The sequence below is a fragment of the Stegodyphus dumicola genome, chromosome 1 (genome assembly GCF_044657685.1).
Source record: "Stegodyphus dumicola isolate Sdum_Otavi_A_Nest chromosome 1, ASM4465768v1".
In the NCBI taxonomy this organism is placed as follows: Eukaryota; Metazoa; Arthropoda; class Arachnida; order Araneae; family Eresidae; genus Stegodyphus; species Stegodyphus dumicola.
In genome coordinates, this window is record NC_140768.1 from 67521118 (window position 1) to 67540045 (window position 18928).

Genomic DNA, 18928 nt, shown 5'->3' on the forward strand with positions numbered 1-18928 from the left:
CCCTCCCGCGGTAGAGGAATTAAATCGCTGAACACTGGTAGTTTCGACCTGGATTCGAATAAAGGCTAACGGGCCGGCTGCATGGACGTTTTCATAATTTTCTGTATGTGTAACGTGTATGGGTTGTCAATTTCTCTAAGAAAGTTCAACATGAAGGCATCCTACTGTGCTTTGCCATAATAACCTAATCTAAGCCTTCAGAAAATGACTCCACGAAGGCCTGCCATCTTAAGAAGGTAACCCTCGTGGCTTTGCTACATTCAAAGAGCCTAACGCAGTTCTAGCAAGCGAGCCGCCGAACACTGGTAGTTCATCCGGAGTTCAAGCCTCGATAACGAGTTGGATGCATGACCGATTTTGGTGTTTTCCAAATTCACCTGCTTTGGCGTAATCAAACTCTATAATTCTAAACAAACTGACGTTCGGTTCGGCTCCAACGGCTCTAGCACCACGTTCCAAATTATAACTACAGTTCAACAAATAAATGTCTGGCGTATACATTCGAATAACCTAAGTAAAAAAAAAAGGGGGGGGCTTTTTAATTTCTTCCACAACCAAGCATGCATGCATGCACATAAAGCGAATAAAGAAAAACTTATGGAGTGCAATAGGGTTCTAATCCATAACATATTTAGTTAGTGATCGCCATCGTTGGGAGCTATAAATATGCTATATTGACGGGAAGGAGAAAATTTTACTTCCTGAGTGAGCTAATTCAGAACTAGTCATTATTTCATCTGTCATCTTAAATTTAGGATGTCAAATTACGTGACTAACAAAAACCTAGTATTTATATGAAGCTTGATAAAAATCAAAGTTTTGAAGACGGTATATGTGATCATGTTCGGTTGATTACCATTATGATCAGCAAATAACAACAGCAATTTACTGATGTCTTTCTTATCTTTATATTCAGATGTAGTTTTCAGGGCAACTAGAGAAAATTTATTAATTACTTTTATTATTTTTGATACTTTATACGTACGAAGATACATACTTGTAGGAAGAGAGATATAAATATCATATTCGAACAAATAAAAACAAATCGTGACTTGAAGACCCTAGAGATACGGCTTCTGATTGCTTTTCAAATTTTTACCATATTAGTAACGATATAATCGAATAATCTTTCAAAGATTATTGTTTACCGATTTTAGGTAACAACTAGAAAACATTTTTTCGAACTTATCCTCAAACAAGTTTGCTATTGGTAATGAATACTGCTGTATCATGAATCAGGTACGGCGCTATGCATTTTGCTGACTTTGTACGCAATAAATTCTGTTGTCAAGTGCCCTTCCCACAAAATTCTAAAATTTTATTGCTTGATGCTTCGCTGAATTTTACAATTTTGCTGTACGTAAATTCTGCCGTACCGGCAGTGATCATGATTTCAAATTCCCCCTCCCCGAGATTTACTGTGTTATCTGAAAAACAGCTCACAAGTTGCTAAAAATAGCTATAAAACTGGTTCCACAGCTTTTAGCAACGGCCTCCCGTTGTGCGTTTGGAAACTCAGCTTTTGAAAGAAAAGGAAGGGGAATAATTTCTCTCTGACTACAGTATAGATGAGGTCCGTGACTTTGTTTGAGCTACTGCAGAATGTTCTGAAGTACACTTTTTTCTGTTTCGGCAACATTCATCTTGAGAATTCAACACTTGTTCATTAGCCCTTAGTAATTGACAGAAATGCTTTTAGAAAGTAGTGGGTTCATTGATACCAACAAAATGGTTGGTATCAATAAACTGGGGATACGTTAGTTTCAGTTGTTGGGTTCAAATGAACCTTTCAAATACTAAAAAAGTCCTTTTGCATAATCGAATCCTTTTGCATAAAGAATTTCATCTGAGAATAATTTTTCTACTTAAAAATGAGTTTTGCAGTACTTTTTAAATACTACTTGTATTTTTATTTTCATAAATATTGTAATTAATTATTTCCAATTTTAATAACTCGCAGAAAAAACACAATTTTCAAGAAATTTTTTTATTATGGTTATTCAAACTTATACTAATATACAGCAACTTTTATATTCCTTATACATTTGACACTGCATCCTTCAACCTGCATGTAAGTTTCTCTTCCTTAGTAACTCCTGACCCAGAGACGTCTCAATGAAAGCCAAATCATGCACAAAATTTTCACCTGAAAAGAAAAAAAAAAAAAAAGAAAATGATAAAATATTTTTAACACCATATTCTCGACCCCCCCAAAAAAAAAAGAAATTGCAAGAAATACAAATTTCTAACAGAAAAATGCATTTTCAAGCAGCTGAAATTGTTTCACAAATTAATAATGCAGATAGCAAATGTAACATATGGCACTATTGCCACTCAGTGCAATCTCTGCATATCCTAAATTCTGCTGGCTGATGTCTTCGTAAGTTCTGAACATTTTTTTGCCTCTAAATTTTGCTGCTCAGTGCCCTCTGCTAAATTATAAAATTTTGACTACCACTGGTTGCACAGGCCCTGATCAAAGCAAAGAGGCAAGATGCTACCTGCTATTGATAAACTGCCTTATAAATACCACAAATCTAAATAAATATCAGTTTTATTTCCAAAACAGAATTATCTCACAGCTAAAGCATTGCCTTTGCAGAAAATCTTCTAAATGGAAATAGAATTGCATCCACATTACATGTGCAGAATCCCAATAATTCATTATAAACAGTTCCAAACCATAGTTAGGCTTAGAACTCACAACAGTATTCTTCTTGGAAGTCTTCCTAAGGAAATGGTAGTATATTCAGGGAACATGTGGGCAAAATCATGACAGTATATCACAAGCCTAATTCTTGACCATACATACTAGAAAGATCACAGAAATTCCTCACAGGAAGCTAGATTCATATAACAAAATTTCATGCAACATATGGCATATGGGAAAAAGCAAGGACATTATAATCACTAGCATAGTTTATACCCAAATGAGTTGCAGATGGTGCACTATGTGCTCACAGCTGATTATCACTAATGCAGATATATATTTACTAATATTTAGAAGATGATGAAGTATAGCAAAATATACAAAACATTAGTCCTTAAATCCAACACATTTTCTGATTTTCATACCATCTAGAATAATAGATTTGACGTTAGGTACAATATCAGAATTTTGGGTACATGAAATGTGAAATGGTTTTTTATTTTTAGTCACTGTTTCTAGTAATTTGTTCGAAAGTAACAAATAAGCTGGTTTCAGTCTGTCAATGAAATGTTAACTTGTCTGTCCTTAATTAAGACTCGGAAATATTTATCATATTTTTTCACCACAAAAAAATGGTCCCTCAATAAGCAAATTCAAGTGCCTTTTTCACACGATCAGTTCTCACAAACACATGAGAACATGATCTCAAGTCTTTATGCATAAATATTTTATGTTTGTTAGCAGTTGATAAACTGGTGCTGATCCATAAAAGACAGTAAATTTGTTACAAATGGTTCAGGTTTAGTTTTAGTGGTAGGTAGTCGAAAAACTCACATGGTAACCTTATTTGCATAAAATATACCATTTGAGCTACAGAGTGATTAGTATCAGGACATATTGCAACTCTGAATCCTAGAAGGATTTCTGTCCATCTGATGTTGCTGTGAGCCTTTATTGCATTTTTTTAAGTTCTGAGAAACTGCTCAATTTTCCCACTGCAATGTGGGTGGTATGGAGTGGAGCGTAAAACTTTAGCACCACATACTTTTGCAAGGCTCTTGAAAGGCTGCGACTCAAACTGTCTTCCTTGATCTGAGATTATGGAACTAGGCACAACAAATCTGCTAATCCAATGATTGTAAAATGCTTTGACAACCATTTCTCTTGTGATATCTGGTAAAGAAACTACTTCTCCCTAACAGGAAAAATGGTCAATAAATGTCAGATAATACGTCCTACCAGCAGATGGTGGTAATGGCCCAATCAGGTCAACTTGCACAATACTTAATCTAGCATGAGGTGCTTGGAACTCGGCTATTTTAGATTTTGTATGCCTGTTGACTTTGCTCCTTTGACAATTAACAGGACTTTAAGTCTATTCGTGAATTTCTTTCTTTATATTTGGAAAGATAAATTTTTCAGTCATCTCGTTGACAGTTGTCCTGATACCAGAGGAGCAAAATTATGAATTTGATGAAACATTTGTTGTCTAAATTGCTTTGAAATAAAAGGCCTGATACTGGTTGTTGAGCTGTCTCATCTTAATGTTTTCCAAAATGCTAATGTAGATGATTTAAATTTCAGTGAAGCACTACCTGTCATTAAATGTTGCAATTCTTCATTATATTCTTGAGCATCTGCTACTGCTTCATAGCCAGTAACTGAGACTACTTCAACTGCAACTAAATTTTCTTTGGCATCAATATGCTGAATATCAGTTGAAAATTCCGATATATACTGAAGTTGGTGTTGTCTGGGTTATGCCTTCCCATTCTTTTGCTTCTATGCATATGACAGTGGCTTGTGATCAGTAAGTATGATGAGTTTGCGTCCTTCCGATACATGTTTAAAATGCTTGACAGAAAGATATATTCCTAAGAATTCTCTGTCATAGGTACTATAAACCTTCTGTGCATTATTTAATGTTTTAGAGTAGAACACAATAGGTTTTCAATCTTGTTCTTGTTCTTCCAATTGCTGCAATACTGATCCTATAGGAAAGTCTGATGTATCTGCACACAAAGGGTAATCCATTGGGAAACACAAAAGGGCACCATTGACTAAATCAGATTTGCACTTCTCAAACTGGTGAATTCCTTCATCTGTGCAGGCCTACCAGCGGCAGAGCGGTAAAATCGCTGAACACTGGTAGTTCGGTCCGAGGTTCGAATCCCGCGAACGTACTGGCTGCATGGGCGTTTTCGTGGTTTTCCCCATGTGTAACGTGTATATGAGCCAGTTTCCCTTAGAAAGTCATCCACGAAGGCATCCCTTCTCTTAGGCAGATAGCCCTAGTGTGCTTTGCCATAATTAAATACACTAAACACCTTCATCTGTGCATGGAACTTTACAATGATCTTTTTTTATCACCCTTTAACATTTCGTGTATGACTCCTTGAGTTTCTGCAGCATTTTTCAAAAAGCATCGATAAAATTTTATCATGCCCATAAATGAACAAAGCTCATGTATTGTCGGTAATTTACATTGCAGATTACTTCAACCTTTTCTGGCAGCGAACAGGAACCTTCTGTAGTTATGAGGTAACCCATAACTTATGTTTAATATGTAATACATAATGTAATATCCCACCACATTACCCATTTCCAATCCTCAGATGTCCAGTGTCTTTTCTCGACACCACTGAAAATGAAGTCTTGCATGTCGGCAGAACTGAGTGATTTTCTTACAGGCACCAAAACTATGCATTCCTATCCCTCTGCAATTCGCTGCGCATAGTTCTAGCTGAAATTTGTTGGGAAGAGCCTTGGTTGACGATTTGCGATAGTTGAATCCGTGTTCTGCCGTACAATTCATTGGAGATACCGCCGATCACTGTCTTTGAAAACTATGCTCGAACTGCAGTTACATTTTTTAGAGAAGGATTCGAAATCGATGCCCCCACTAAATGTGCACCAACAATAAGCCCCTTTTTCAAATGGTGAACGATCTGCCGCCTTTTTTCCCCATTTTACTTCATTCATCATGAAAAGCACTCTTACACCTTACTTATACTGGCATTTTAACCAAGTATAATCCACATCATAGAAAAAATTTGGATATTTCATCCCTAGCATGCATTCAGATGAAAATCTTAAAGGTTTCTTATTGATTGGCCAGTGTGTGTATTATTATATTATGCAACATGAGGCAGCATTAACATGTGAAGCTGGGAAGGCTTCTAACGATCACCTTTCTCTCTTGTGAGAGCAGGATGCACTGAAATTTGATGTCCTTATTTTTTAGAATGGTTATGAGTTTTGTAGACAAGTGGATCATCCACGTTCAAGATATAAGCAATCATCTTTCCACAATACTCAATTTTGTATGTCTTCTTCTCAAATATCATTGTATGGATGTCCTTCCAGCTGAATCAGGAGTCCTGAATTGTGATAGGATTAATGCAAGCCACTTGTTTGGTGTAGCAGAATCCGAGACTGCCTAGATACAGATCCTAGCCAGTAGCTTCGCAGAGTTCTCTACGTCAACCCCCCCGGGGGGGGAATGTCAGGCTGGGTACTGGCATTTCTATTTCCATCAGCTTTTTTGCAGCATCAAAAACCTTCATTCTCATGTTAGCAGACACTTTCCTTACTCTTTCTGGCTGGTGACAAATAGTTTTATTTCTTCTTGGCTCATTGCCGGAATCTGAACTTCCGCCGATCGGCTTATAGCAGCTATCATCATTTAAATTTTCTTGCCTGTCGGGTCACCAGATTTTATGACTTTCATCATCCCCAGGTTGCTGTTCAATGCTATCCGCTTGCTTTGAAGAGTTTGGAAACTTTCATCTCTGGATGCTCATTTTTGCTTCTGCAGGAAATCGTTATGAGCAAGCATTTTAAGGTGTTTGAAGAAATCAAGGTCACATTCTTCAGCAGCAGTGAGAGGAACCACTACTTTCGAATATATATTCCAAGTTTGTGATCTCAGAAACAATAAACTGGAAAAAATTGCTCATTAATAATGCAGAAATCAGTAAAAAATTCAATAAAACCATATGGCATGCTAGGCCTTCCTACAGTGCTCCTAACTGAAGTTGGCGCACCAAACTACTATAGCAGTATCAGGCGAAACACAAAGCGAGGGGAACTAGCAACTTAACGCTCACTGTCTCGAAGTCCTCTCCGCAAACGATATCTATACCCTCTTAAGCAATGTCCTTGCCTTATAAAGCACATGTTGTAGCATACAGGAAAGTCCCTCATGTCCAATAGAATTCCTGTAAATCCAACGTATCTTTTTGCTTTATAAAGCACATGTTGTAGCATACAGGAAATACCCAATGTCCAATAGAATTCCTGTAAATAAAACGTGTCTTTTTACTCAGTACAATTGTAATTTCACTTTCGATGCCAAGTTATTAATTTCCAATACTTTCAAAAATTTCTAAAGCCTATCAGAATACACAATGTAAATAATTGTATTGGAGATCTTTCTTTGTGGAGCTTTTCCTTGGAGAACTGGAGTTATACTGAAATTACTGATGAATAAAACCAAAATATTTCATTGCAGACAATGTTTACATTGAAAAGTATAACACTTGGTGCAGAAAATGCTCACAACAAGTTAGCAGCTATAAATGAAAGCACACAGGAATATTTGGAAGCATAACTGGATGAGGAAACATTCGGAAAGAGATATCTTCTGCAATGGGAATGAGCACAGGATATGTAATCTTCAAAAGTTGATTACTGAAATAAGGCAGAGTTCATCAGATACATTTTTTTACAGAAACAGTGACTTTGTGGAGGTCATTACAGAAATGTGGTTATACTTAAATTACTGATGAATAAAACCAAAATACTTCATTGTAGGCACTGTTTACTCTGAGAAAAACATGGTGCAGAAAATGTTCAAGTTAGCAGCTACGGGAAAAGCACACAGAAATATTTAGAAGCAGAAGTGGATGACAAAACATTTGGAAATGAGATCAATTTAATTTTCTGCAATAGCAGTGCAGCACTGGAGATGCTCTCTTCAAACTTTGATTACTGAATTATGGTACAGTTATCAGACACATTTTTCTACAGAAGCAGTGACTTTGTGGAGGTCTTTCTTGGAGAAATGGAGTTATACTGGAATTACAGAAGAATGAAACCAAAATACTTCACTGCAGGCATTGTTTTACATTGTGAAGTATAACACGTGGTGAAGAAAATGTTCACATGTTAGCAGCTATGGAGAAAGCACACAGGAATATTTAGAAGCAGAAGTGGATGTGGAAACATTCGGAAAAGAGATCAATTTAATTTTCAGCAATCGCGTGCAGCACTGGAGATGCTCTCTTCAAACATTGATTACTGAATTATGGTACAGTTATCAGACACATTTTTCTGCAGAAGCAGTGACTTTGTGGAGGTCTTCCTTGGAGAAATGGAGTTATACTGGAATTACAGAAGAATGAAACCAAAATACTTCACTGCAGGCATTGTTTTACATTGTGAAGTATAACACGTAGTGCAGAAAATGTTCAAATGTTAGCAGCTATGGAGAAAGCACACAGGAATATTTAGAAGCAGAAGTGGACGTGGAAACATTCGGAAACGAGATCAGTTTAATTTTCAGCAATCGCACTGCAGCACAGGAGATGCTATCTTCAAAAATTGATTACTGAATTAGGGCAGAGTTCATCAGACATATATTTATTTCTTGTATTCAAATTAAGTATATGTAGATGTACATCACTTAATGGCTATCACTGTTTACAAGCAGGTGTATACAGTATGGTGGAGAAAATGTTCACAAAAAGTTAGCAGCTGCACAGAAAATATACAGGAATGTTTAGAGAACAAGCATATCAGGCCACATGAGTACTAGAACAAATTCAGAAAAGAAAAGATTTTCATTTTCTGCAACGGTAGGGCAAAAGAAACGATGTTATCTTTAATAATTAGTGGCAGTGCAGCACAGGAGATTATCTTCAAAAAATGACTGCTGAATTATGGCAGAGTTTATCAGACTTGTTTTGCTTTCTACAGAGGCAGTGACTTTATGGAGGTTTTCTTTACAGACATGTGGTTATTCAGAAGTTACTGATGATTGAAACCGAAAAACATCATTACAGGTATTGTTTACATAGCGAAGTATAATATGTGGCGCAGAAAATATTCTCAACAAGTTATCAGCTATGGATCAAAGCACACAAGAATACTTAGAAACAGAAGTGCATGAGGAAACATTCAGAAAAGAGATGACTTTAATTTTTTCCAATGTTAGTGCAGCACAGGTGATGCTATTTTAAAAAATTATTTATTGAATTATGACAGAGGTCATCAAACTTATTTTCTTTTTCACAGAAACTGTGACTTTATGGAAGTCTTCTTTGCATAAATGTAGTTTTACCAAAGTTACTGATGATTAAAACCAAAATATATGATTGCACGCATTATTTACACTGCAAAATATAACATGTGGTGCAGAAAATGTTCACAACAAGTTAGCAGCTATAAATGAAAGCACACAGGAATATTTAGAATGAGAAGTGGATGATGAAACATTCAGAAAAGAGATGCAATGGCAGTGCAGCACAGGAGATTCTAGCTTCAAGTATTGATTACAGAATTATGGCAGAATTGATCAGACGTATCTATTACTGAAAGCAGAGACTTTTTGAACATATTTTTTTTAGAGAAATGGGGTAATATTCTAATTAGGTATGGATTTAATCATAATGCTTTGTTGCAGGCATAGTTTTTATTCAGACGTAGAAAATGTTATGGTGTGCTGGCTTGGCTTGTTACTGATTACAAATCAAAAATAATTTTTGGTTTCCTGATTCTTTTCTCTCCTGCATTCTTTCTAGGAGATGAAATAATTTTATCTGCTTCTGAAATTTCAATTTCTCTTTTTTCTTGTGTTTGTTTTACAGAAGCAGTGGCCTGTTTTTGTTTCTCATTCTGTGCTCTAGCATCAACAATATACTTCGGTTCTCTAAGAGACATTTTTCTTGGTGCTCTTGGATCAACAAGCTCAGGAAGAATACAATTCACGTAAAATTTTTCGAGTTTTGGAACTAAACTGATCCAGAAAGTTTTGTCTTCGGGTATTCTTAATGTGATTGCATCTTCTCTGCACCATATATATAAATCACACCAATTCCTCTCTGTTATGGCTAACTGCCCTTGAATTTGAAAATAATATTTGTGGCTTTTCGGTAAATAAAGATTATTATCAGCATCCATCCGAAGACCAACAGAATTAGGCTTGCTGAAAAAGTCTGACAAGTCTGCTGAGAATCTGGCTGTATAAGGACATTTTATTTCAAGTAATCCATCTTCGTCTATCAATCCATCTGGCGAAGTACAAAGAAAGGGATATTTAGGATCAATAAAAAGGCCACAACGTCTGATGTTTTTTCCCATGTGCTTTTCCTTGTATTGATTTAAGGCTACTGCTTCGTTAGCCAAGCCATACTTTAATGCTTTAGTTGAAACGTTATCATTATATATGATACGTTTCACTAAAGCAGCACTGAGTGTTGTTGGACGCCTATCAGCAACATCTTTGAAAAAGGATGATGATATTCTTCTTGATCTTTCATGACGCCATCTTTCAGATGATGACTGTCCACGTGTTACGGCCTCAAGAGAATCTTTTTTTGGAACTTCAATTGATATAAAAAAATTTTTAGCTGCCAATTCATATGCTTCATCTGATAGGTCTGGTTTCTCAGGAAAATCACCATAAGAAATATCCCCACCTTGCTGAATATGTCCTGCTTTCCTCATATTTCTCTTTTTCTTCTCAGTGTCAAAAAGTCTACGTCTCTCAAGACGTTTTACATGGCGCTTATTTCTGGAAGCTAAGAATTTCAAAGTTGGAGTCCTGAGGCTACTTCCTGTTACAGCTTTTTGTGCATTTTTTTGCCACTGTTGTGCTGGATTTTGATAGGCCATGACAGCAATACTCGCACGCCTGTTCATGCCACCAGCTTTGGAAAAATCAACTCTTTTTCCACCAGATGTTTTACACAGTTGACTCATGAAGCTTTCAGCAGGATTATTTGTGGCATTCCAAATAAGAGTACTGCTACACGATATCAGTACTCTTCCCACTTCTGCTTCAATAGCTTGCAACATACCCGAGGAAAAAATTTCATTGTATGTGCTGTCCAACTCTGCACCTTTCTTTGCACAAAAAGCACTACAAGCATCATGCTTGCCAAATATATGATGTGGCCCATTTCTCAAGTCAGATACTAATGCATCAATAGCTTCTTGTGTGTGCTGATAATGGCTAGGTAAAGCATGAGCTTTTATAGCTACTCTAGCACCTCTGACTAACAGTGGCATTTTAATTTTCAGCAATTTACGGGCAGCAATTCCTTTAGCCCCGGGGAAGCGCGCAGTATTTTGCTGAAGTTTCTCAAGAGCTCTGCGATATCTTCGAACAGCATGGTTAGCACATTCTACTTTGATCACCCGTCCTCCATATGAAACGCTTTCTTTCACTTTGGCCATTGTGTTAGCATCTCCATCTCCAACAAGTCGAGTACAACGTATTTTGTGAACACACTGGAGATAATTCAGACCTTCCACAATGGCACTGCTTTCCATACCTGTAGAAGGCCCATTCCAATTTCGCCAACAAAGGTGCACTTTATTTGGCATCTTGCCATCTTCAATAGCACTGCATATAAGGCACACTTTGTTGCGAATTCCAACAAACAAAATTTTCTGGGTGACCATGCCTATAATAACAGATATGCCACTTGAAGCATTGTAACCATGCCCATAGCTTCTTTTACACCAACCTCCATCAACAATGACAGTTATACAGTGATAACCATCATTATCTTTATCATTGCGAAGTTCTGCCTGCCTTTTCTCCTCTTCTATAGCAGCACACATAGTTTCCTGTGCACATCCCTGTATTATTTTGCCAGTAGTTCGCTCACAAGAAGCAAAGGTCGAGTTGCTCATATACAGAATTTCCATGATGCTAAACTTTTCCTCCTCTTGTGAAAATCCACTGCCAGTAGATAACGCACCTAATACTGCAAGCTGATTTAGGCTGCTTTTCTCCATATCAGAACAAATTGTTGCCATTTCCCCACATAAAATTTTATCACATACATAGTTATATGTAGTGACAAGACCACGTCGAATCACTTTGTTAAAAATAAATGATCCTCCAAATTTACAATTTAGGGAATGTTGCTCTAATGTCCTAGCCTGCACTATTACAAAAGACATATTGCAGATTGTTCTGCCAGATGGTAATGGATTTGCCTTTCGTCGATCTTCCCTTTCGATAATTAAAGGTGAATCAGGACACAGAAATTCATCATTAAGGTTCTCCTGAAGAGGCTCAGACTCCAAGCTAAAATATATATATATACAATATATATACATATATATAATTAATATATATAAATATTACAAATTAGGTTTAAATTTGGCTTATTTGATGACAGCAAAGCACTTGATCTTCCTAAGAGGAGGAATGCTTTCATGGAGGACTTTCTAAGGGAAATGGCTCATATACACGGGGAAAACCATGAAAACGCCCATGCAGGCAGCCCATTCGCAATTAGGTTTAGGAAATTTAGGCAACAGATAGCAAATAAATTAACAATAATAATACACTGGATTACCAGTATATTACTACAAGAAGATGAGTCATCTTCACAACTGCTGCTTCCATGCTCGCAGTGTCATTTGCTCGTGCAATATTAGTCACTACTTTGTGTGCCGGAGGTTTCACATGAAGGGCCTCTACACCTGAGTATAAAATGTTCGTGTTCCAGTAAACACTGAATTCAGAGGGGCAAGAATAACTCTTTCATGGTGGATAACTCAGTTACCAAATGGCTTTCTAAGGCTCTATTCAAGCCGTTGTATAAATGTCATAATTCCCAACTAACAACGCTTTGTAGTCAGACCTTGCTATGTCACAAAAACTAGTTTGGGCATTAAGCTTGAAGTTTTCAACTTTGTGCCGACTTGATATAAGAGTCGGCCAATCAGAGCATATACATAAAACCTATTGAGAGAGAAAGCTGTAGACACATACATGCATGCACAAATTTAGCTTCTCTAATTGGCTATGGCTTAGACCCTCTCTCGCAGGTGTGAATGGAACTCCCACATTTTGTGCCTTATGATTATGCGTCTATGAGATTTATACCATCATGTGAACGGAGCCTTACGATGGCATACTAAGAAGATGCACTGTCTTGTGGGGATAAGCAATTTATACTCCTAAGCCTAAAAAAAAAAACTTGGAAAAAAAAAGATCACGACTTAAATTTGTTGTCTAATTGCTCTAATTTGAGGCACATTATGAGAGGAAAGCAAAGGTAGTAATCAGAATTATTTAAAAAATTTTATCCTTATATTTTTCTTAAAAATTCTGTAAAATAATAAAATTTGTGGTTTTCCTCAAATAAATATATATGGAAAAAATAACAGCCACATAATCACAGATTTCATTTTGTTATATTTTATTAACAAAATTTAAATTATTAAAAATCTCTTTCATGAAGGGAACATAAAACATCATGAAAACAATGAAAAAGAAGCAATATTTAAAAAAGATAGTAGGCTTATTGATGAGGCTCCCATCAAAAGAATCAAACCCCAAAATATTTTCATTTGCTTCAGTGTCCCGACTGAAAATTTCACTGATTTCAATGAATATATTTTTAAAAAAATCTTTTATTTTCAAGTTCTTTCATGCAAAACGTCCAAATTTGGTACAAATCAAATTCATCCCCCTCTTTTTGATAGCTACAATATTATATTTAACAGTTTTAATAGCTATCAATATGTAAACAACATAATGTAACACCATAAAAGAAAAACATAAATGATGACATTTTAATTTTGGCATAGAGAAATACATATTTACCCCAAAAGAGAGCTTGTATTTCTACCTTCTACGTCAGAGTCAATAACTGAAATGTCCAGATCAGAACTGAGAAGAAAAGAACCATAATTAGTTTAATTAAGATACAATAACACACCGACCAAGTATTAATTTGAGAGTCAAGCAACAAAAATCAGCATCATATTTTGAAATATTCACTATTTGAAAATATAACGCTGATTTTGGTTGCTTGACTTCTAAATTAATACATAATTAGTTAACCATAATTAAGTAACTGTAATATCATGCACAGCTAATATCTATTTTAAAAATAAACCAACTTACCTCAGGAAAGCCTGGTTTGTCTTAGGAACATTAGCTGTAACTTCTGGCGTAGAAAAGTCAAATTTTTCACTTCCGGACCTAAGAATGAAAGAAATAAACTGCTATAACATAATTAAAAAAAAAAAAAAAAAAAAAAACATGAATAAATAAATAACACATAACAAATTTAAGCATTAAGCTATGTATGACTACCACCCATCTCAGACAGTGCGACAGATATTGCTGTATACTGTTTCGCCATACCCTGTGTAGCTATTATATCATGCTGTATAACCACAGTTTAGAAAAATTACAAAATGTGTTATTTATATCTATCTAAAATGGTACATTACTACATGATTTGTAAGAATAAATTAGAGGGCTCTGCGAATGAAATTCCTTCCAATTAAAAAATGTAGGAATAAAGAAAATGCAGGAATTGCAAATGCAGAAATGAAAAAGGGGATTATATTTTTTGTACAGAATCCAGATGACATATTTTTCAACATTTTAGAAATTTCAATATTAATTTTAGGGGCATAAAATATTAGGCCCCTAAAAGCAGAATATAGTTTTTAAATGTTCAGATAATCTTCCTATGAGAAGAATTCCTTTGAGAAGTACACATCTGAACCACAATTAAAAAACATGTACAAGAACAGAGCTGAGGACTTCTGTTTGCAGAAAGTCTGTCACATAACATATGAAAAGTTTCTTATTGGTAGATTTTTGATCAGACGGATATTTTAATGTTATACAGAGAAAGCATTCACTCCCTTTATACTGGAGATAATTCAATTTGGACAATGGCAAAAAGGCTAAGCAAGCCTGAGCGTATTGGTCCCATTCTTGGCACTAGTTTGGTTTACGCTCAAAATACACAGCAGATATTTTCTAATTACCTGCATCCCAATATCAATTCAATTCAGCTTTTGGTGGAATTTAACATTTGTGACATATTTTTCAAAAACTACACTTCACAACATGCATACATGACAAATACACAGAACCATAAATAAACAAGCAATAATATATATTTATATATAAATTTTACTAAATGATCATAAAATGTTCCAACGCTAAAAGAAAGTTTTAACATCCAAGTAAATGACATAATAAAAAAAAGCAAGTTGAACAGCGAGCACATGAATAAATGTGCATACACCTGTTAAAATATACCATAGGTAACTGACAAAGCATTTCGTAGCAAACATATGACTATAAAATTTCCAATAATACATGTAATGATGGTGAATTCAATTTAGATCGCAAGAACATGCTCATACTTTTGAAAAGATTCAATTATTTCAGCAATTCCTTGTGAATTGGAATTTACCCTTTCAATATTTCCCAACAATTTAGTGTGAATGGAGGAATAAATTCTTATAACAGAATTGAACAATTATTAGCATCCCCTCATACACACACATACAAAAAAAAGAAAAAAAAAAAAAAAAAAAAACTTACTTTGTAAAAAAATCATCCGGGCAATGATTCTCCTTTGACACAGATGCAGTTGTATCAATAATTTCTGACCTTCAATAAAAAAAATACACATATTTTACTTCGGAATTAACTTACTACGAAATCATAACACGGGGTAGTCGATATAAAGAATAAATTATTTCTCACCTTTCGAAAACATCCGCTTGTTCGGAATCTTCCACATCTCGGGAATTTAATTTCATATTTTTTTCTTGAGCTCGACGTTTACGCTGAATTCTGGATCTTTTATTAAAACCTGGATGTTTTTTCGGTCGTCCTTGATATTTTCGCATATTTTTTGCAAACTGACCACAGTACAAATAAATGTAAACAAAACGAGTGCGGAATAGCAATGCAATAGGGTTGCCGTAAACGTCATTCTGCTGACAGCTGACAATGTTTAGTGAAAACTGTGTATAAAGGAATATATGAAACGCTTCTAAATATTATTTAGAAAAAAATATGATTTATAACTGATATCAAAATCAATTACTTCATGAATTTTTGCAGAAATAAGATTACAATGTTAAATTTTAACTCGTAGCGCCATCTATTGATGGCTTTCCAAACTACACATTAAAATTACGTATTTCAAACTAATTTTTTTAAAATATAATATTTAAGTAAATTTCATTTCAAACCTGATTCTAACATTGTGATTCGAAAACTGACCTATTGCTTTATATTTCTGCCAAATTGCACGCAACATAGTTTCTTAATTAGCGATTCTGCGTGTAAAAAAATTTTTAGTATTGTAATGCTGCTGTAGTAGACCACCTTAAAGTGTTCTCGCATATTTTTCTTATTATTTTATTCAAAGAAAGTAAACATTTTTATAAATCAAAAAGTCGACGTTAAAGGGTTAATAAAAAAATTCATTAAAGGTTTACAAAGTATAAAATAAGTAATTCAAACTTCGGGCTTCCAGAGGCACGCGTTCAGATGGAAAACTATGTTATTCAAAATTCGATGGCTCTAGGTACCATCATTTTCTCGCAGTGCACAGAAACATACTTACACATATGCAGTTTCTTCATTATTCAATTTCTTTCAAAATAATACAACAATAAATATTTGCTAGCAACAATTTGAAAAGTAATTTGCTCTTTATGAAATGAATCAATACAAAATTCCATTTCGAGACTAATTAACCCCTTACAGGCTGAAAAATCAACTTACACAGCACTGAAAAACTCCCAATTCAGCTAATCACAATTTATTTTACATTTCTACTGGATGACAAAACAGTAAATCTAGTGCAAATGTACATCAGATTATCATGAAGAATAATATGGAACATTACCTCTTTTACAATACAAACTGTTTGTTTAATTGACTAAGTACTGCAAGGTTTTCTACTTAAGGGAAGAGTTGTTTTCATGGAAGACTTCCTAAGGGAGATTTACTTGTATTGACATTCATTACACACTGGAAAGTCCATGCAAAAGGCTTGTTTGTGGGGATCCAACCTAGCTCAAAATGCAAAATTCAGCAGTCTTAACCATTTGGCTATTGATAGGTTTCAGAAGACATTACTGTCAAATATGAGATTCATTTAACATTACATTTCCTCATATGGAAGACTTTTCAAAAATTTTGTAAGACTTAACTGACAATTTTAACTCACCACTGTGCACAAACAGACCAGTAATTACAAAAAATCTAGGCTGTGCGGAGAAAGCCGATAGTCTTCCATGAAGTCTGCAGATAGCGAAAGCATGTTTTACTTTATTTAAGTACAGAAACAAAAAATTCATGCATTTGCACACTTAGTAGCATAACTCTTTTTATACTAGATTCTATGACAATTCCTTTTGAAAGGCCTATCAAAATGAAGACTGCATTCCTTAACTGTCCAAATAAATCTGTGGAATTATCATACCACGCTAAGCTGGAACTCAGTGGAAGGGAACCAAGTGAATCTTGAGGAAACTATTACTAAAGAAATCAATAAAAAAATTTTTAATTTGTTAATTAAAAATATTGTATTTAAACATAATGCAAATGTACAGTAATTTTTATTTTCATGCTTAAATATAAAACATTTGTATAAAATGAAAAAATCAATTATGAGATGAAATTTAATGTCTAATAATAACAATAAAGAGAACATATGATATTACATGATGTAACAAAGTAACATGCTTTATAATGTAGATATATATTGCAAATTACATATTACTTGCTAAAATCTGAGCTATAGTTAATAGAAATATTTTTTTTTTTTCTTAATGCCACACTAAATTACTCATTATATAGATAAACTAAGCAAAAATCTAAGTTGCTGAAAAGCCTGAGATCTACTTATTTTGCTTCAAGGGAAATTTTCAGTCTCATTTGATAAAATTTTTAATATTTAAAGGGTAATTTTAGTAGCATGTATTATTATTATTATAAAGAAGAAAAGCACTTATTATTAGAAAAGGACTGGAAACAAATCTTGCTATGCATCAAGCTATTTTCATGACAAAATACAAACAAATGAAGCTGCTTTAAATGTTTTTGACATTGGAAACCTGTCTAATAATAATCAGGCTAGCAAAGGTCTAGCAAAAGTTTATTTATTATTACATTTATAATTATATTAAGCTGTGATACCATGTCTTTATTTTTCACATAACTTGACAAATATTGTTACTATATTAAACATAAGATCTTCAATTTATCTTCAACAAAACTAAGAAAATAATCAATTCCCAGAGTGTTGCCATTCAACATCACATATAATCTTTATCTTCCATGGCACCAAGTAAAAAAGACAGTTTCCAGTGATTTAACATGACATATTTTAATCTTTCAAATTAAAACTGCACTGGTTTGCTTAGTGTTTTAAGAGCAACAAACATATTTAAAATAATTTCAGTCTTTTTAAGATTACATCGAATAGATATGTAGTTTATAACATATGGATATGCAGCTTATAATGTGTCTAATAAATATTAGTTATGAACATTTTCAGTAATACTATTTTTAATAAAAGATGTTTCAAATATCATATAAAATTCTGTATAGAATGTTTGGTTTAGCCTAGAAAGCAAATAGTAGTTCATTATTCTTCTACCCCAAATTCATTATTCCTATTCTTTAAAAATAAATGATGAAATATGAAACAAAACTAATATATTTGTAAAGACTACCTATACAGAGAATGAGACTGATAATTGAATGAAATGTCTATACTGAGAAACAGATAACAATATGATAAAGAGTTACTTCTTGGTAGATTATCAGATGGCTGTTACAGTAAATGTTTTCCAGACTTAAATTTATAGCTTAGTACTGTTAATATCTTTATCTGTACTGTACATGTTCTATTCATTTTTCTTGCTACCATACTTTTCCTATCCTTTATATATTACATTGTTCCTCTATAATATGAATTTCTCGTCTCACAGTTGATTGTTTGCAAAATTAATACTCAAATCAGAAAAGTTGCTTACATTTTGCATACTAGTATATTTTATTTTATGGAAGCAGAATATTTCAACAAAAGTAGAGAGGTCTTAATGCACTAAATGAATAAAATTGTACTCATAACACTACTACCTGAGAAATATAGCTATGAATTATTCATAAAATTAATTAAAATAAAAATACAGTTTATGAATTATTTATTAAATAAATTAAAATAACTATATTTTATGAAATATTTATAGATG

General features: G+C 34.1%; 1 protein-coding gene across 1 annotated transcript; it reads right to left on the minus strand.

Annotated features, from left to right (window-relative positions):
• Nucleotides 1-1971: 1971 nt before the first annotated feature.
• LOC146999111 (uncharacterized) lies at nucleotides 1972-18904 on the minus strand. Its single transcript, XM_085816112.1, has 5 exons — nucleotides 15417-18904; nucleotides 15252-15320; nucleotides 13806-13883; nucleotides 13503-13568; nucleotides 1972-2146 (listed from the first exon to the last, which is right to left on the minus strand). The coding sequence occupies exons 1-5, from the start codon at nucleotides 15560-15562 to the stop codon at nucleotides 2143-2145; spliced, it is 363 nt and encodes a 120-aa protein (XP_085672238.1). The 5' UTR covers nucleotides 15563-18904; the 3' UTR covers nucleotides 1972-2142.
• Nucleotides 18905-18928: the final 24 nt, after the last annotated feature.